This window comes from Quercus robur, chromosome 1, assembly GCF_932294415.1.
Source record: "Quercus robur chromosome 1, dhQueRobu3.1, whole genome shotgun sequence".
Taxonomy (NCBI): Eukaryota; Viridiplantae; Streptophyta; class Magnoliopsida; order Fagales; family Fagaceae; genus Quercus; species Quercus robur.
The window spans coordinates 27,255,885-27,271,348 of NC_065534.1; the positions used below are offsets into that span (position 1 = coordinate 27,255,885).

The window sequence follows — 15,464 nt, forward strand, 5'->3', positions numbered from 1 at the left end:
AGGCATATGCAGTCAACCACGTGTGTTTATGTTCAGAGGTTGAGGTCTGCATGAGAAATATGTGTGTTAAATGGAGTGAGATAAGGATTGTTAGGGGTGAAATCAGTTCGAGTCGGTTAGTGTTAAAGGCAATTTTTGCACTTAACCAACCTGACTATAGTCGGTATCAGTTTCATTCGATGGGATTTTTTGTGTTTGGGATGTCAGAAACAAAAGCAAGAAGAAAAAGAGAAGAAGACATACCCATATCAAGAAGACAAACCATGACAGTAGCATCTCTTGAGAGAGAGAGAGAGAGAGAGAGAGAGAGAGAGAGAGAGAGAGAGAGAGAGAGAGAGAGAGAGAGAGAGAGAGAGGAATGCATAGCATGCCAATAAGTTACTTACTCTAAGTTACCTAAATAAATAACTAATATATATATATATATATATTTATGTATATATATCAATTTGGTTTGATCGATGTCAAGGTGAAAAAATCCAGCATTGGCACCAAACCGATATCAGAGAAAATTGCCTAAAACTCAAAAATTTCAATTAATTTTTAGTTTGTCCATTCAATTGGTTGGTTTTTTTACACCCCTATGGATCTGAAATAAATGAATAACGTTCATACACAAGAAAACTCACAACATTTACCACAACTTACCTGTATGGTGAGTTATCAGTGGTGAAATCCATGGTAACTTAGTTAGGCTAATCGGCAACAAACATTTGGTGCGTTTATTTTGGGCTTCAATTGTGCAATAGACAATGTTAGATTGGCCTGTCTCGTTTCAAAATGGGCCAGGATCAAGATTTATTTATTTATTATATATAAAATAAATGATGTCCAAACTCTTGTTCAAACTATTTCACTTCCTTACTACAAGAGATGAGACTAATAATATGATAGATGAAACTTAGACTTTTGACTTTAGAATATGTCTTTCTAGTCCATTAAACTTACCTTGGGCTCAGGTTGAAAATTTTTATTTATTTAATTTTATTTTTTATGGAATCGATAGAGAGATTTTATTAATTTCTTTGTAAATTGTTATGTCAATTACTATCTGGGGTTCCAAGAAAGCTGAAATATCCCACAAACGAGAAGTCAAGCTGAGTTGTGAGTAAAAATCATGTTGAATTTTAACTTTTCGTTTTTCCTTCAAAGATAGACATGGCTTTGGGGGCTTGGCTGTATATATAATTTATTTATTTTAGCTTCTAGAATTTAGATTTTTTAAAGTTAGGAAATGACTCAACATGTGTGAAATATGTTATCTAAAGTTGGTAGGAAAAGGGTCAACAGTCTTGCAATTTTTGGTACTCTCTGATCTTTCCAACAAAGATGATTAGGTTCAAATGATTTTATGATTAGATGTGATGAGGCCCACTAATCATGCAGAACAAGAAATCTGTATGGTAATTGTTGATCAGTTCAAATGATTTTATAATCAGATGTGATGAGCCCCACTAATCATGCAGAACAAGAAATGTGTATGGTAATTGTTGGTCATTGAAAAACCACAAGGTTATGACACTCACAAACATAGCATAAACAACCACCGATCCCTCGTATACCTGTTTTCTATTTTGTCCTTTTATTATCCCATGAAGACAGGAAGACAAATACTAGGTAAAACTCCGGTATTCAAGGATCTCCAAAAGCTATCAGCTTAACAATATTTTTCCTAAATTGGCTTCTCAATTCCACATTTTTTGGGACCAGATTTAAGATTTGACTTCTTAATATTTTGTAGGAAAACTGACCTCTCCTTTCCTCTTCATTTGTTTCTCACATTTCCTTCAGTTTTCTATTAAAAAAAAATCATATCCAACTCTGCATTTCTTACCCATTAACCATCTTGTATTTATTGTTTATCTAAATGCAGATATTGCCTTTTCAATGTTAGTCTCATTGTTTTGTACTGTCAAAAATCAAGGGTTGTATGCTGCTTTAGATTAGTTTCTAGAGGTGGGTTTTGAACTATATATATATACAAATCAAAGAAATAGACATGGGTATAGATGCAAGGGATGTTCAGGTTTTTGTATATAGAGTTCTTGAGTTTTCCATGAAGACCAGTTATAGATTTGTACAAAAGCATCCATATGTTTTTGGTGTTTTCTCATTCTTCTTCCTGCTATATATATTTTTTCCTCTCATTTTCATAATTTTGGTCTGCTCTTCCCCATTTCTTGTTTTTATTGCTGTTCTTCTTAGAACCTATTGGAGTTCCCATCAATCCCACATTAGAAGTGTCAATGGAGATGAGAAAAGCAGCAATGTAATATTACAGGAGAAGTCTGAGTCTGCTGAAGATGATGTTGTTGCCAATAGAAATGATGGCTCCCACTTACAAAGTCATACAAGTCGACGAAGAAATGTGAAAGAGAAGAACAAAGAATTGGATATTCAAACTGGTAAGGAGGAAGAAAATGAGAACTCAACTGGTAAAATTACCATGGAGGAGAAAGAATTTCATTCTTCTGAACATGGCGAGAGTTCCTTTGCTAACATGTTAGCAGCTAAAGGTATTCAAAATGTTGATGATGAACACCATGCATTGTTAGATTCTGAATCACGGTCGGAGCACATATCAAGTGATGGTGCAGAACAGACTCGTAAATTTGATAACAGTGGCATTGAGTTGGAGGCTGATAACATGGAAGAAGCAGAAGATGACGACGAAGAAGAGGCACAAGAGGATGGGAATAAGGCATTGGAATGGACAGAGGATGATCAGAAAAATCTTAGGGATTTGGGGCTATCCGAGTTAGAAAGGAACAAAAGGCTGGAAAGTCTAATTGCAAAACGAAGAGCAAGAAAGTTATTTCGAATGCAGGCTGAGAAAGGTTTGATTGACTTGGACAGTAATCCACAAGGTCAAATTGCTCCAATTGTTGCAAAAAGCAACCCTTTTGATGTCCCAAACATTTCAGAGGAAACTGAAGGCTTACAAATGCCTAGTTCAGCCCCTTGTATTTTGTTACCAACAGGAAACCCATTTGACCTCCCCTATGACCCACTTGAAGAAAAGCCTAATCTAATGGGAGGCAGTTTTCAGCAAGAATTCATGTCAGATAATCAAAAGGAAATGCTATTCTGCAGGCATGAGAGCTTCCAATTGGGACCTTCTTTTCCATCAGAATCCATGCAAGATCGAAATGGTTCAAAATTCAACCCTCCTTTTGTTTCAGAGAAAGGAACACAGAATTTGGAGGGACCAAGATACTCAAGATTCCAAATGCAGTCAAGTAAGATCAATTTTTCTTTTTCTTTTTTTCCTCCATTTTAAGATCGATCTTAGTTCTATTCTTATTTCATCTGATGATAAGAATATTGAGGTTACTTCTGCTTCTAAATTTGAATCAATAACCTTTTTCCCTTGCAGAGAAAGGAGAACCTAATCAGCAAACTGAACGACTATTTTCTAAAGATGGTGATGAAAGCATTTTCCCTACCGATTCCACTCCTGATCTTGCTGAAACTGGAGCCCAAGCTCCCAGTCAGGTAATAAACTCAGCGGAAATTAATCGTGAAGAGGATAAAATAACTAAAGATAACATGACTGACATCAAAGGAGAAGAGGAAATGGAGGGATCTCATGGTATGGGGTCAATGTATACAAGTGAAGAGCACACTGACATCAAAGGAGAAGAGGAAATGGAGAGATCTCATGGTATGGGGTCAATGTATGCAAGTGAAGTGCACATGGAGCCAAATTTAAGTGAAAGCAGTAATGACGACTCAGACTCATCAACTTCATCTGAAGAAAATGAACAGACCCTCAATGATTACAGAGCTGAATTTTCAAAAAATCCAAAACCAAGTCCTTCACCAAGTCTTTCACTAAAGTCCATAAGGTGTTTACCACCTAAGCCTGAAAGTGAACCTTTATTTGATACTAGCCCATCAGCAGATGGCAAGCACAGAAGGGAGGGCAGTGCATTTTTTCCAGATAAGGCCTATTGTCATACTCCAACCCATTCCATAGCTTCTGATTTGCAAGTGGAGTTCTCGGATGGTTCCCCTCCACTGACATTGGATGGAACCAATTCAGCCATTGATGCAGAATCCGAGACATATGATGAGGACATGGAAAAGGAGGCCACTTTTGGCAGCGAAGGAATGTGGGGAGCCTCGTCTGACATATCCGGACTACAGGATTATGAATCAAAATCTGGACATGAAGACAGTCAGAAGGATATTATAGAAGTAGGAGTTTTGGGAATGAACAAGAATTTTAACGATGACATTATGTCATCCATACGTCCACAACGGGTGGATGATCAAGAGTTAACTGATATGAGTTCGTTGTCATCTTCAGCAATTGACATATCTGGAGAGAGTCAAGTTCAGTCAATAAACATCAAACAGAAGATCCATGATGACATCAAACAAGTAGTGGAAGAAGTTAAGGAACCCAAACCCAAGTCTTCTAATTCTTCAGATTCTCAAATACATGTGGAGAAGTCGATGGCCCATTCCCCTAATGAGGTTTATTCTGAAAAACCAAAGGTCAGTCAGTCATTTTTATGTTATTATAATATATAATGGTTGGTTTATACAACCAAACAACACAGAATTTTAAAATTTGAGAGGTTCAAAGTTCAAACATTTAATAAATAAAGTTCGTACCAATGTACAAAACTCTCATTTTTGCTGGTTCTGGAAGAGGTAAAGGTAGGCAGCCTTAACCCCACTTTTTTTTTTTTTGGAGAGGCTAAATCCTGAAACCTAACCTGTGACTTGTCTCTTCTGGTGGAAGGCACTTGCCATTGCACCAAGGGCCAACTTTAAACATAAATTATACTAAAATCAAATGTCATTTTATGTTGAGTATCTAAAGTATTTTATGTAGATTTGCAAAAGTTGCCAAATCATATTTTTCAAAATTATATTTATATATTATTTCTTTAGGACCAACACTAGGTAATGATCTCTCATTTAAGAAGAAAGAACAGAAATATAAATTATTATACTCACCACTGGACCTTGTGAATCTTAAGCAGGATTTATCTTATCCTCAGGAGATGTCTACAAGGAACGAGAAGACTATTGATGATGCTAATTATGGAGTATCTCAGGCCACAACTGACATGAAAGAATTGAAGATAAATGAAGACATAGATGGTGGATCGCAGCTAGTGATCAAGCAAGAGACTGAAAAGCTTACTGAGAATCAAGCCATATTGGACTCTGTAAAACCAACTGAGGGGAATAAGGACTCAAAGAATATTGAAGATGTTGGTGGAAGTCAAATTAAGCTTACTGAAGATGAGGGCATCATGGACATCTCAAAGCCAACTGAGGCCAATGACAACTTGGATTCAATTCAAGAGAATAAAAATGAACAAAGTATCACAGAAAGTGGAACTTCTGGGTTAAACCAGAATTCTGATGACCCCATTGCATCAGCTGCACAACAAGAGTTGGTGGTTGAAGAGGTCCCTATCAACTCAAGTTCATCCTCATCTCCAACTTCTGTATTAGCAGGAAAAATCCCAACTGATCAAGCCTCCTCATCAACTTCAGATCAACAGTTACACATAGTCATCTTACAATCTCATTTGGAGGACATTGCAAATACTTATTCATGGGATGAACAACCACCTCTGAATATAACTCCAGCTGCACAACCTATGGTGGAGAATTTCACTGCTCCCCCATCTAATAACAGTGGTTTCGAAAACTTGATGGTTAGTATTCCTATTGCAATTAATGATTACTTTTGCACACGTATTATATCAAGAAAGAAAATAATGATTGAGGCTAATGAAGCTTGGCCATACTTTTAAGTCTAAAAAATGGGAAGAATATTTTTGGGCTAATTAATATTATTGTTATTTCATGAATATTACTGCATATCCTTATGTGCATATCTGTAGTCAAAAGGATTTCATTTGTTTTTGTACCTTTGAATCTCTCTCTCCTCATGAACACATATCTATGCTGCCATCTGACATATATGTTTTTGTTGCTTTCATAGTAACAAATAAAAATCAGGACATGCATAGGAGCAGCAATGCTCATTCAAAATGAGATAGTCTGACTTATAGCGCAACGTCATATTGAACAGGACCCATCTAATCGTCAAGAGAAGCCTGCTGAAGAAACCCACAGTTTTGACGACTTGAATGTACCCAAGGTTAATGAAAAGGAAGGAAAGGAAAATTCAGAGTCTCATCAAACCATTAAAGGTGAATCAGAAATATTGATCAGTCATGAAGGCAGTGCTTCCCTATCAAAACCAGCAGAGGACAGCAGTAATATACTTAGAACAGTGGTAATGGAAGGAACAATATTTTGTTGGATGTATTTTTCCTGAATTAGCAATCAAAATTATAGAGTTGATTCCGTGATTGGATGTGCTACATTTAATTAACTGCTTTTGTGTACTATTTTTTTCTATTGTCTTGATGAGTCAGCTGTTAACAATTAATAAATCTTCATTGTTTTCATATAAATAACACTCACAAACAATTATTTCAGTATATTGTTTTTAAGCATGCACACAGAAAGATTTTATTTCTTAGAAAAGGGATTACAAAATCAAGAAATAGTTAGACTAACATATGCTCCATTTGTAACATCAAACAGGAACCAGGGAAGTTTACTGCAGAAGACAACACTATCTTTAATGTCAATGATCGAGAAGTTAGTGAGAAGAAAGACAAGGAGAAGTATAATTCTGTTGGAAAAAGTGAAGATGAATCACATTCCTCAATCAAACAGGAGAGTATTGTGGACTCCCTAAAACCGGACAAGCCAACTAGTTCAAAATTTATAGATGTTGATGAGAAATCTAGAAAGTTGAATGATGTTGAATCTCTTCATGGTACATCAAAATCACTTGAGGACATTGAGAATTCAAGAACCAAAGAAGAAACTGAAGATTCAAGAAAACCAAATGAACATGATCCCATTTTTCGCCTACCAAAGTCTGCTGATACTACATTCACTCAGGAAACCATAAAAGGATATGAAGTAGTTGGAGGTGAATCTGAAAATTTGACAGATGAAGTAGTAGATTTATCAAAACCTGCTCTTGAAAAAGGATACCCAAAACATCCTGCCACTATTGCAGAAGAGGTTAGTATTTCACCTTATGTTGTTAGAATAATGGTTAATTGATTAAATGCTTTCCTATAAACTTAAGTTTTAGGATAAGTGGCATATGGCTTTTAAGGAAAAAGAGAGAAATAAGAAAAGAAAGACACAGTTTATAACTTAACTATTCCAACACCACAGTTTTAAAAAATTAAAAATTAAAACTTTACTTTTTCTACAATCCTGGGAATAATGAATTACTAATCTTTAAATCTTATAGCATTCACAATTTAACATACACTTACTCTTGGGAAGGATATCTTTGTGCTGGTTAGTATTATTCTTATTTCATTAATACTATATTTCCTTACGTACATATCTGTAGTCAAAAAGGATTTTGTTTCTTTTGTACCTTTGAATCTCCCTCTCTCTCTCTCTCTCTCTCTCTCTCATGAACATGCACGTCCATGCTGCCATCTGATATATATGTTTTTGATGCTTTCATAGTAAAAAAGAAATCTCAGGATATGCATAGGAGAAGTAATGCTCATCCAAAATTAGATAGTCTGACTTATGGTGCAACCTGATATTGAACAGGTCCCATCTAATACTCCAGAGAAGTCTGCTGTAGAAACCCAAAGTTTTGACAACTTAAATGTACCCATGGTTAATAACGAGGATGGAAGGGAAATTTCAAGGTCTTATCGAGCCATAAAAGGTGAATCAGAAACATTGATCAGTCATGAAGGCAGTGCTCACCTATCAAAACCAGCAGAGGACATTGATAATATACTTGGAATCAAGGTATCGGAAGGAGCAGTATTTTGTTGGATGTTTCTTTCCTTAATTAGCTATGAAATTTCTATAGTTAGAATGTATTTTTTTTTTCTTCAGTGAGTGAACATTCTACATTTAATTAACTGCTATTGTGTATTATTGTTAACTAGTATCTTGATGTGTAAGTCATTACCAATTAACAAATCTTTTTTTTTTTCATATAAATCACACTCAATCATATTTCAGTATATATGTCCTTTAAGCATGCACAAAGAAAGATTTTTTTTTTCTTCGAAAAGGGATTTCAAAAACAATAGATGGTTTGACTTACATATGCTCCATTTGTAACATCAAACAGGAACCAAGGAAGTTTACTGCAAAAGACAACACCATCTACAATGTCAATGATCCAGAAGACAGAGAGAAGGAAGACAAGGAGATGAGTAAGTTTGTTGCAAAAAGTGAAGGAGAATCACACTTCTCAATCAAACAGGAAAGTACTGTGTACTCCCAAAAACCGGTTGAGCCAACCAGTTCAAAATTTATTGATGTTGATGAGAAATCCAGAAAATTGAATGAATCTCTTCTTGGTCCATCAAGTTCAACTGAGGACATCAAGAATTCAAGAACCAAAGAAGAAACTGAAAACTCTGGAAAACCAAATGAGCATGATCCCATTTTTCACCCACCAAAGTCTGCCGATACTACGTACAATCAGAAAGCCATAAAAGATGTTGGAGGTGAATCTGAAAATTTGACAGTATATGAAGCTGTAGATTTTTCTAAACCTGCGGTTGAAAAAGGATACCCAAGCTTCCCTACCACTATTGCAGAAGAGGTTAGTATTTCGCATTATGTATTGTTAAAATAACGTCAAATTTTCTTACTTTTTCTACTAGCTTGGGAAATAATGAATTAATAAGTCCTTAAATCCTATTGCATTCATATACACTTACTCTTGGGAAGAATATTTTTATTCTGATTAGTGTTATTCTTATTTCATGAATACTACTATATTTCCAAACGTACAAAAGAATTTTGTTTCTTTTGTATCTTTGAATCTCTCTCTCTCTCTCTCTCTCTCTCTCTCTCTCATTAATGAAAATGCATCTCTGCTACCCTCTGACATATATGTTTTTGTCGCTTTCATAGTAACAAAGAAATAGAAGGATATGCATAGGAGAATCAATGCCCCTTCAAAATGAGATAGTCTGACTTAAAGTGCAACCTCATATTGAACAGGACCCATCAAATCCTCTAGAGAAGTCTGCTGAAGTAACCCACAGTTTTGACAACTTGAATGTACCCATGGTTCATGACAAGGAAGGAAAGAAAAATTCAAAGTCTCATCAACCCATTAAAGGAGAAACAGAAACATTTATCAGTCACAAAGGCAGTGGTTTCCTATCAACCCCAGCAGAGGACAGCAGTAATATACTTGGAACCAAGGTACTGGAAAGAAAAGTATTTTGTTGGATGTATCTTTCCTTAAATTAGCTATGAAATTTCTATAGTTAATCTGTAATTATTTTTCTACAGTGGACATGCTACATTTAATTAACTGCTACTGTGTATTATTGTTGACCATTGTCTTGATGAGTAAGCCATTACCAATTAACAAATCTCATTGTTCTCACATAAATCACACTCACAAACATTTATTTCAGTATACATATACTTTAAGCATGCAAAAAGAAAGGGTTTTTTTTTTTTTTTCTTTGAAAAGGGATTACAAAAATTATAGATGGTTTGAGTTTGACTAACACATGCTCCATTTGTGACATCAAACAGGAACCAGGGAACTTTACTAAGAAAGACAACAACATCTACAATGTCAATGATCCAGAAGACAGTGAGAAGAAAGACATAGAGAAGTCTGTTGGAAAAAGTGAAAGTGAATCACAATCCTCAATCAAACAGGAGAGTACTGTGTACTCCCAAAAACTGGTCGAGCCAACTAGTTCAAAATTTATAGATGTTGATGAGAAATCTAGAAAATTGAATGAAGCTCTTCTTGGTCCATCAAATTCAATTGAGGACATCAAGAATTCAAGAACCAAAGAAGAAACTAAAAATTCTGGAAAACCAAATGAACCTGATCCCATTTTTCACCCACCAAAGTCTGCAGATACTACATACAATCAGAAAGCCATAAAACATGTTGGAGGTGAATCTGAAAATTTGACAGTATATGAAGCTGTAGATTTTTCTAAACCTGCGGTTGAAAAAGGATACCCAAACCTCCCTGCCACTATTGCAAAAGAGGTTAGTATTTCGTATATACTATGTATTGTTAGAATAACGGTTGAATAAATGCTTTACTAGTAACTTAAGTTTTGGGATAAGTGGCATGTGGCTTTTGAGGAATAAGAGAGAAATAAGAAGAAAAATAAGAGAAGAAGAGAAAGACGGTTTGAAACTTAACTATTCCAATACCAAAGTTGAAAAAAAGAAAATTTCTTTTTCTTTTTCTGCTATCCTGGGAAATAATGAATTACTAAATCCTTAAATCTTATTGCATTAACATATCTTGAGAAGAATATTTTTATGCTTATTAGTATTTTTCTTATTTCATTAATACTACTATATTTCCTTATGTACATATTTGTAGTCAAAAGAATTTCATTTCCTTTGTACCTTTGAATCTCTCTCTCTCTCTCTCTCTCTCTCTCTCTCTCTCTCTCTCTCTCTCTCTCATGAAAATGCATCTATGCTGCCCTGTGACATATATGTTTTTGTTGCTTTCATAGTAACAAAGAAATATCAGGATATGCATAGGAGCATCAATCCTTATTCAAAAAGTGATAGTATGACTTATAATGCAACCTTATATTGAACAGGATTCATTTAATACTCTAGAGAAGTCTGCTGAAGAAACCCACAGTTTTGACAACATGAATGTACCCATGGTTAATGACAAGGAAAGAAATGAAAATTCAAAGTCTCATCAAGCCATTAAAGGAGAATCAGAAAAATTGATCAGTCACAAAGGCAGTGGTTTCCTATCAACACCAGCTGAGGACCGCAGTAATAAACTTGGAACCAAGGTACTGGAAGGAAGAGTATTTTATTGGATGCATATTTCCTTAATTAGTTATGAAATTTCTATAGTTAATTCCATAATATTTTTAATTAACTGCAATTGCGTATTATTTTTTACTTTTGTCTTGATGGGTAAGCCATTACCAATTAATAAATCTTCATTGTTTTCATATAAATCACACTCATAAACAATTATTTCAGAATTTTTTTTAAGCATGCACAAAAAAAGATTTTTTTCCTTAGTAAAGGGATTACAAAAACAATAGATGGTTTGACTAACATATGCTCCATTTGTAACATCAAATAGGAACCAGCGAAGTTTACTGCAGAAGACAACACTATCTTTGATGTCAATGATCCAGAAGTCTGTGAGAACGAAAACAAGGAGAAGTTTAATTCTGTTGGCAAAAGTGAAGGTGAATCACAATCCTCATTCAAACAGGAGAGTATTGTGGACTCCCCAAAACCGGATGAGCCAACTACTTCAAAATTTATAGATGTTGATAAGAAGTCCAGAATATTGAATGAAGGTGAAGCTCTTCTTGGTCCATCAAAATCATTTGAGGACATCAAGAATTCAAGAGCCAAAGAAGAAACTGAAGCTTCAGGAAAACCAAACGAACATGATCCCATTTTTCACCCATCAAAGTCTGCTGATACCACATGCAATCAGGAAACCATAAAACATGTTGGAGGTGAATTTGAAAATTTGAAAGTACATGAAGTAGTAAATTTATCAAAACCTGCTGTTGAGAAAGGATACCCAAACGTCCCTACCACTATTGCAGAAGAGGTTAGTACTTCTCCCTATGTATTGTAAGAAAATCAGTTGAGTGGTTAAAAGCTTTCCTACCAACTTAAGTTTTGGGTTAAGTGTCATATGGCATTTGAGGAAAAAGAGAGAAATAAGAAGAAAAAGAAGAGAGTAAGTGAAAGGCACAAATTACAACTTAACTATTCCCCAAAGTTGAAAAAACTTTTTTTTTTTTTTTTATAAATTTTTTTAATATCCTGGTTAATAGTGAATTACTAATCCTTAAATCTTATACCATTAGCATACACTTACTCTTGGGAAGAATATTTTTATGTTGCTTATTATTATTGTTGTTTCATGAATATTACTAGATTTCCTTATGTACATATCTGTAGTCAAAAGAATTTCGTTTCTTTTGTACCTTTGAATCTCTCTCTCTCATGAACATGCATGCCTATGCTGCCATATGACACATGTTTTTGTTGCTTTCATAGTAACAAAGAAATATCAGGATATGCATAGGTGCAGCAATGCTCATTCAAAAATGAGATAGTCTGTACTATCTTTGTTGTTTCTAGCACACTGCCTGTGTGCTTTTTCCCCTGTATTTTCTTGCATCTTTTTTCAATGAAGTTTATTACTTAAAAAAGAAAAGAAAAAAAAGAGAGATAGACTGACTTATATTGCAAGTTTGCAACCTCATATTGAACAGGAACCATCTAATCCTCCAAAGAAGTCTGCTGTAGAAACCCACAATTTTGACTACTTGCATGTACCCAAAATTAATGACAAGGAAGGAAAGGAAAATTCAAAGTCTCATCAAGCCATTAAAGGTGAATCAGAAACATGGATCAGTTACGATGGCCGTGCATACCCATCAAAACCAGCAGAGGACAGCACTAAAATACTTGGAACCATGGTAAGGACCATTATTTTATTGGATGTATCTTTCCTGAATTAGCTGTGAAATCTCTGAGTTAATTCCATTTTTTTCCTTTGCTTTCAATGGACATGCTACATTTAATTGTCTGCTATTGCATAATACGCTTGACTATTGTCTTGATGAGTCAGACAGTACCAATTAACAAACCTTCTTTGTTTTCATATAAATCACACTCACAAGCAATTATTTTAGTATATTCATCTTTTATGCATGCACAAACAAATTTTTTTTTGTTCTTAGAAAAGGAATTAGAAAAAAAATAGATGATTTGACTAACATATGCTCCATTTGTAACATCAAACAGGAGCCAGGGAAGTTTACTGCAGAAGACAACACTATCAACATTGTCAATGATCCAGAAGTCAGTGAAAAGGAAGACAAGGGGAAGAGTAAGTCCGTTGGAAAAAGTAAAGGTGAATCACAATCCTCAATTAAACAAGAGAGTAATGTGGACTTCCCAAAACCGGACGAGCAAACTAGTTCAAAATTTATAAATGTTGATGAAAAATCCAGAAAACTGAATGAATTTGAAGCTATTCTTGGTCCATCAAAATCATTTGAGGAAATTGAGAAATCAAGAACCAAAGAAGAAACTGAAGATTCAAGAAAACCAAATGAACATGATCCCATTTTTCACCCACCAAAGTCTGTTGATACTACATTCAATCAGGAAACCATAAAACATGTTGGAGGTGAATCTGAAAATTTGACAGTATATGGAGCAGTAGATTTGTCAAAGCGTGCTGTTGAAAAAGGATACCCAAACGCCCCTACCAATATTGCAAAAGAGGTTAGTATTTCACTTTTTGTATTGTTAGAATAATGGTTAAGTAATTAAATGCTTTGCTACCAACTTAAGTTTTGGGATAGTGTCATATGGCTTTTGTGTAAAAAGAGAGAAATAAGAAAAGAAGAAGAGAATGACATAGTCTATAACTTAACTATTTCAACATCAAAGTTGGAAAAAAGAAAAAAAAATTTAAATCTTCTTTTACTTTTTCTGCTATCCTGGGAAATAATGAATTACGAATCCTTAAATCTTATAGCATTTTCATACAACTCTTTTTTCTATATACCTCTATGGTTAGTTGACCACAGCAGCTATCACACATAATTAACTCCTTTCTAAAAAGTATATTCAGTAGTCCTTCATCATTTGCCATATTGTAAATATGTTATCTGTTGCAAATTTTGACTATCCATGACCAAAAATTTTCACATCTCTCAAATACTACAAATAAATGTATTGTGAAAAAATAGATGAGGCAGTATACTTACATTCTGCACCTTTTTCTTTGACATTAAACAGGAACCATCTTATCCACATCCATTGAAGTCTTACCCAGAAAGTTGAATGATCATATGAAGATCATAGATGTTAGTGATCATTCAGATGCTACACACTGGAGAGCAGACTCAAACTCAGCAACAGAAAGACCACTGCAACTGAACTAGTCTCACAGTTAGTTAGGCAGCTGAACCAATCTCACTGTTATTTAGCAATAAGTTAATTTCATTATCTTGTAACCATCTGTTACAAACGTAACTAAAAGCATGTACTTATTTGTTTTTCAATCACGTGATGAAATCTCATTAGCTTGTGAAAGCCCTGATCCATATAAATACTGTCGTGTTACACATCAGTTTCATTTAGAGGAAGAATTACAGATTTCTCTTCCTCTGTTTCTTTCTCTGCATTTTTCAGCCCCACACTTCTTTCTCAAATCAGCTTTGATCTCTTTCTTCTTAAACACCTACCAATCTTTCATAGTATCAGAGCCAAGATCATTTTGACAATGGCTTTGAATTCCTATTCCTCAAATTCATGCTTAGTATCAAATTCTTCACCAAATCTACCCCACTAAATGCCCATATTTCTTCTATCCAACAGTTCCAATCCTGTGTGTGTAAAGTTAGATCAGTCTTAACTATATTCTGTGGAAACACCAACTCATCTCTATTCTTGAAGAATACTCACTGCTCAGATTTGTGGATGGAACTCTTAGAAGTCCTGAAAATTTTCTTCATGACAGTGAAGGGAATTTCACTTCAATAAAAAAATCTTGAATATCTATAATGGATTTCTCAAGACCAATGATACAGGAAAGGTTTAATTAAAAAAAAAATGATACAGGAAAGGGGTAGAAGAATACTAAGATTCACCAGCATCACCACCAAACAAGAGAAACCTTCTCTAAGCATAAAATTCTGTTGCTTCTATTTTATTTCTAATCTAGGAAAAACTTATGGGGAGAATCTTCTCCAAAGGCTGGAGGTGAAAACGGTCTTTATCCTCTTCACACAATCTTCACATAAACACTCTCCTTCAAAACCTGCTGTTTGTCTCAACACCCAAAATCTCTACTCAACTTTAGCATTATAGACTTGGTCATCCTCACTATCAAGTCCTCAAGAAAATTCTTAATAAAGACTCATGGTTGTCACAACAAGAGAATAGTGATTCTTTGAATATTTATTTGTAAAAATTTCCCTCATGGAAAAATGAAATAGCTTTGTCTTTATGATTCTAATTCCAAAACTTATTTTCTTTTGCAACTTCTTCACAATGATGTTTGGAGCCTTGCCCGTCACTTATTGTAGACATCTTTTCTATATTTAGTTGCTCTTTTAAAATGAAGTTTTTACAAAACATGTAAATAATTGGCTTTTCTAGCCCAAGTGACATCTCTGTTTAAAATGGAAGCTCTTTTGTAGTCCCATGGCGATTAAAAGCATACAAACAGATGAAGTTCTGTGACCTCTGTTCAGTTCACGCCGAATAGAGAAAAAGTCCACGTGGCAAAAACCTTAATTTTCCTTCTCTAGTAAAAGATTAGACAAATTAATTTAAAAAAAAAAAATCATGTACTATGTTTATGAAAAAAAAAGTTAGATCTTAGAAACTGTATTTAC

At 34.6% G+C, this 15,464-nt stretch overlaps 1 protein-coding gene across 1 annotated transcript; it reads left to right on the forward strand.

Moving 5' to 3' along the window:
* Positions 1-1,817: 1,817 nt before the first annotated feature.
* On the forward strand, positions 1,818-14,242 carry LOC126727770 (uncharacterized). Its single transcript, XM_050433689.1, has 14 exons — positions 1,818-3,239; positions 3,377-4,503; positions 4,998-5,684; positions 6,065-6,271; positions 6,586-7,077; positions 7,633-7,839; positions 8,171-8,650; positions 9,055-9,261; positions 9,604-10,077; positions 10,653-10,859; positions 11,162-11,647; positions 12,321-12,527; positions 12,856-13,341; positions 13,861-14,242. Exons 1-14 carry the CDS (start codon positions 2,000-2,002, stop codon positions 13,903-13,905), a joined length of 6,552 nt encoding a protein of 2,183 aa, XP_050289646.1. The 5' UTR covers positions 1,818-1,999; the 3' UTR covers positions 13,906-14,242.
* The last annotated feature ends 1,222 nt before the right edge of the window (positions 14,243-15,464 follow it).